The sequence below is a fragment of the Chelmon rostratus genome, chromosome 21 (genome assembly GCF_017976325.1).
Source record: "Chelmon rostratus isolate fCheRos1 chromosome 21, fCheRos1.pri, whole genome shotgun sequence".
In the NCBI taxonomy this organism is placed as follows: Eukaryota; Metazoa; Chordata; class Actinopteri; order Chaetodontiformes; family Chaetodontidae; genus Chelmon; species Chelmon rostratus.
In genome coordinates this window covers 9483219-9488190 of record NC_055678.1, presented here as the reverse complement: position 1 = coordinate 9488190, position 4972 = coordinate 9483219, and the positions used below count along the sequence as shown (strand labels likewise).

At 45.9% G+C, this 4972-nt stretch overlaps 1 protein-coding gene across 2 annotated transcripts in view; it reads right to left on the bottom strand.

Annotated features, from left to right (window-relative positions):
• Positions 1–1127: 1127 nt before the first annotated feature.
• Positions 1128–4972, bottom strand: part of vti1a (vesicle transport through interaction with t-SNAREs 1A) — a 118116-nt gene continuing 114271 nt past the window's right edge. For both annotated transcript variants that reach the window (XM_041962809.1, XM_041962808.1), the window contains exon 8: positions 1128–2784. Coding sequence is in view for 1 of the 2 variants with exons in the window: in XM_041962808.1 (XP_041818742.1) it covers positions 2691–2784 (94 nt within the window). In the remaining variant the exon portion in view is untranslated. The remainder of the gene's footprint in view (positions 2785–4972) is intronic.

Here is a 4972-nt window from a genome sequence, read left to right as displayed (position 1 = left end):
CCACCTCCATGCATCCTGCCTTCCCTCTGCCCCTCCCTCCCTCTCCCCGCTTTTAAAAACTTGTTTTAATGCCATTTCTTAATGAACATAATAGCTCGGTGCTAATAATGAAAAGAAAATAAAAACATCTAAAAACGCGGAGGGGCCCCCGAGTTGTCGCCGGCGCTCAATTATTTCCTTGTCAAGTGGGTCTGTTTTTAATGAGGCCCTGTGGGACTGACGTCTGTCAGTCAGCCCTGACTTTTTGACACCATTACAACTTCAAATAGAAGCCGCCGCCACGCTGCCTTCCACCGCTCACTCGCTAGCTACTGCTCCGCTCATCTGACAGGTTGGGAGGGAGGGAGGGGAGGACAGGGAGGAGGAGAAAAGGTGGCAGGAGAGACGGGGGGGAGACAGAGAGAGAGGGAGAGAGGAGCACCATGGCACATAGGTAGGCTGCATGCACACGCACGCACACACACACACATACAGAGTGCACAAGGTGCAAAAAACAATCACTGAGGGTCATTACCAGATGAGGTTTGTCAAACTGCTGGGGATTTCACCCCCCCACCTCCCACCTCCCACCTCCCACCTCCATGCTTCCTTGTTCACTTCCTTCCTTCCTTCTCCCTCCTTTCTTCTTCCTTCCTTTTTTCATTACTCCTTCACTTTAATGATAAGTCTTGGTGGGTCGGCCCCGCATGGGACGGTCAGAGGCACACTATTTTGTTGGCCATTAATTTGAGGCTTTGAAGCAGACGGCGGCGCTGCGGCTGGTGAGGGCCTGTGAAATGGTGGTCGCTGGGAGGGGGTGTTGGGTGGGTGGGGGGGGCACCCCTGCATCTTGGAAAACGAAGACCGTGGCCCTGAAACAGAATAGCAAATGTCCTCGCCGGGAACCACATCACCGACCACAGGAGACACATGCACACTCCAGTACTCCCAACCCCTGTGTGTGTGTGTGTGTGTGTGTGTGTGTGTGTGTGTGTGTGTGTGTGTGTGTGAACAGCAGTACCTTCACGTACCTCAACTTCTGAAAATTCTCCAAATATGCTCTTAAATTTAGATTTTCCAAGACCCCCTGAAGAACGGCTTTCCCCTGAAGAATTAAACAGCAGTAAACTCACGCACACGTTTTTTTTTCAAACACCTGCAAATGTATCACATCATCAGTCAGCGTACAGATAAACACAGACACAAGGACTGCATCACAATCTTCAGAACTTGACAAGAAAAAACGCAGAAGAAAAAGCACAAGTTCTAAAACGAGTTAGATCCATTTATAAGAACAGAAGAAGAAGAAAAAAAAAGACACAAAACTTGAAATCCACTCGTTTCAGTTGGTCCGGGTGCATTTTAGTCTAACCACTGAACACCCAAAATCAAGAAAAAAAAATGCTAATGTTAATGTTAATTCTGAACACCTTTTAACATCATAAAATATACAGCTCTAGCACAGAAACTTTAACTGAAAACTCATTTATGCATTTATAAATAAATAGTAACAGAATCACTTGTATTGAGAGTAAAACACTATACATGTTGTAGATTTAAATGTTAGTACATACAGTATCATGTCTACAAGTTCCCACAATGATGGTTAGGTTAAAAAGTCCATGGGAACGAGTTGTGGAAATGAGTGTTTGGGAGGTGAAGGGGAATTGTGGATACTGAAGCGGGTTATAATGTCTGAAGAAACCTTTCTCGGTATTGTATGTGCCAAAGTTGGGGTCCGCTCCCTTTCGTATTAAAGGATTTGATTCAGATCTTCTTGAAATGTTTATATATAATTTCCTGAAAGCTGTAACTGAAAACAATTTCCTCTGAAGACAACAAAACCTTCACCTTGATTGAGTGAAGATGAACCTCCACTTTTCATGCGCATCCTCCCTTTTTCGAGGCGGCGCCACTCGTCTATTTCGGGCTCTGCTGAGCTTTTTAAAGAAGGAGTATGAACAGCATATCTCATCTGAAGGCACTGTCCTCTGTGCTGTGGAGGGGCTACATTACGAACAGCTGAATCATTTAGTTACAGAAGCTCATACATACTACAGCATGTGTGTCTACTGTTGGCGTCAAAAACAAACAGTGTGGGCCCCCAGACAGTGACTGTCACTCATGCTCATGCGCTAACATGCATACATGTGCGCATACATGCATGCACGCGCACATCCTGACCCACCTCCATTGGAGAAAAAAAACAAAAAGATCTACCCATCTGAATCTGCTTTGAGTTGCGAAAAAAATCCCCAGGCCTTGTTCACCTGGGGACAGGATGGACTGCAACACCACACTGAGGACGACACCGTGAAAAATATTAACTAATAAAAACATCTCCCCCGATTCTTGTCCCTGGAGATGTGAGAGAGGGCCTGACAGAGGGAGGACAAAACTGAGAGGAGAAAAGAAAAGGAAGAAAGAAAGAGAAGCAAAGTGTGTGTGTGTGTGTGTGTGTGTGTGTGTGTGTGTTGGGGGGTAGAGAGGGAATGAAAGAGAGAAAGAAACAGCAAATAGGAAAGGGGAAAGAGATGGAAAAAAAGCTCCCTGTCAGGCTTTGGAAACAGTGATTCATGGGGACCATTTGTCCTAATTACAGCAGAACAACGCTTTTGTCGCTATTAATCACGAGTGTGTGTGTTTGTATTTGTGTCGGGGGCAGGGGGAGCGTGTGTGTGTGTGTGCGTTTGTGTGTGTCAGAGGGGAGATCAGTGGCCTCGCAGATTGAAATAGATGGCCAGGATGATGGTGAGAAGGATGATGGCTCCGAGGATGAAGACCAGGATACGATTCTGGATGATCCTGCAGAAAGAGAGAGAGGGAGAGAGAGAGAGATCAGGCCAGGTTCACAGAAGTCATATTGTGTCTACAGAGAAAAGTTAAACACGTAAAACAGTCACATGTTTACGTGCAAATTAAATGACCAGCCATCAACTGGAGGCTTATCGTGTTTAATAGCTACCATGAGGTCTGCATACATGGTATTTATTGGTATACAATCACTGGCATGGGAGTGTAAGACACACAAAGACACACACGCACAATATTTCCAAAAACTGCAACACTTTTGATGCAAAGCTCCGGTTTGAAATGTCTCACAAATTATTCCTGACTTGCATACACACTGGCAGCCTCTGTAAAAGAATTCATACTGACGTGTGTACACATGCGAACATACAAAAACAGAGCGAAACACTTATAAACAAGCACGACACACAAACATACGCACACAGGCTCTAAAACTTTATTTGCACAATAAAGTGGAAAAAGTGGCTCAGTAGTTTCCTGGAGGTAATAAAATCAGTGAATTACTGATGGAATTTGCCATAAAACGACTCACTCTTTTGCACATTTAAATGTTCCCACTGTGACCTAAGTAAACTTGACAAGAGGGGGCTTTGAACCAAAAAAACACAAAGCTGCGAAAAGGGGGGCTGGAGAGAGGGAGCGGGCAGAGGAGTTACAGGCCTCTGCGTCGAGAAACCCATCTCGTGTGTTCCCCAAAATTCTCCAGAGTTTGTATCAGCGCACACGCACGGACGCAAGGCAAACACACAAACACACACACACAAGCTCCGAACCCTTCGCTGCTCCTGACAAATGAGAGAATTATCACATTTGCTGACATGTGGAGGGGTGGAGGAGAGGCCGAGGAGAGGGGCACTGTCCACTTCTCTAAGCAGGAGATGAATAGCCCATGCTGCGGCCATTTATCACTGGGGAGGGAGGGGTGGGGGGTGGGGGGTGGTGTCTGGCTGGTTGCTCATTCACCCCGCTACCCTCTGAAGCCCAACACTGAGCCTGTCGAAGCTCCTCCAGTCCACCAGCTCGGACCCGCAGAGGCCTCGACTGGCCATTTAGCTTAAAACCCACAGCCATGGAAGAAAAGACGACAGGAATATAACACCACACGCTGTTGTTATGTATCACAGCAGTGCTTTTATGCTTACGTCTTTGTATTTCCTTTGTGTATGCTTTTTACAGAGAAGCGCCTTTTTTGTCTACTTCGCACAACTCCTTTGCACAAAGGACACTCCAGAACACATATTTATACCCACTGCTGTCCATCAGTTGCATAAGATACTTTGCACCTAAAAACCACAACCAGTCACTGGCATGTTCTCAGTGACTGCAATGCTCTCACTGGACAACACCAGAGAGCTCATTACAACTACTGTTTTTAAGTAGCACTGCTGTACAAGTTGACAGTTTATCCTTGAACACATGCATGCATTATCACGACGGTGCCACACCGTATATAGCAGGCATGTCCGAGCTATTCCATAAAGGGCTGTGAGGCTGCAGGTTTTTGTTGCCAGAGGTCACCTAATTATCAGCTGAAGACTGAGATCAGCTGATTAAATGAGCCCAGCCTGGTGTGCTCCTCCTTGGTTGGAATGAAAACCTGCAGCCACACGACCATTTATGGAATAGTTTGGTAATGCCTGGTATATAGTGAACCACATCTTGTGCAACACAAGTAACAGTTATGGTATATTTTTAAATCCTGCTGCTACAGATCCTGTCTTAAGCCATGCTAAGGTTTCCCTACAGGATAACACACACACACACACACACACACAAACAACATAGTAATAAAAATACAATCATCATACTGCTTATGTCATACACCCACATGTCTATGCTGTGGTAAGAGTTGAAGCAGTATCATGGATGCTATGATAGGCGAGACCGATCCTTGGATGAGGCTTAAATGATTGGCTGAAGCCAGCTGGGGAGGAGATCCCACTGAAACGCTAATCAGAGCATGCTTAGCAAGGCCACGTCTCCCCCTATTAATTGACATTCATTATTTAGAATGATTATTTATCCCAGCCAAATACCCAGAGGAGGCGCTTGTGTGTATGTGCGCCTGCATGTGCGAGTGTGTCGGTAGAATCCAGATCGCTTTGCGAGGTTTGTTACTGTTTGTCAGCTGGGGAGAAGAGGGGAGGATGACTTGTGGCCTGGGGGTGGAAAAATGAACAGG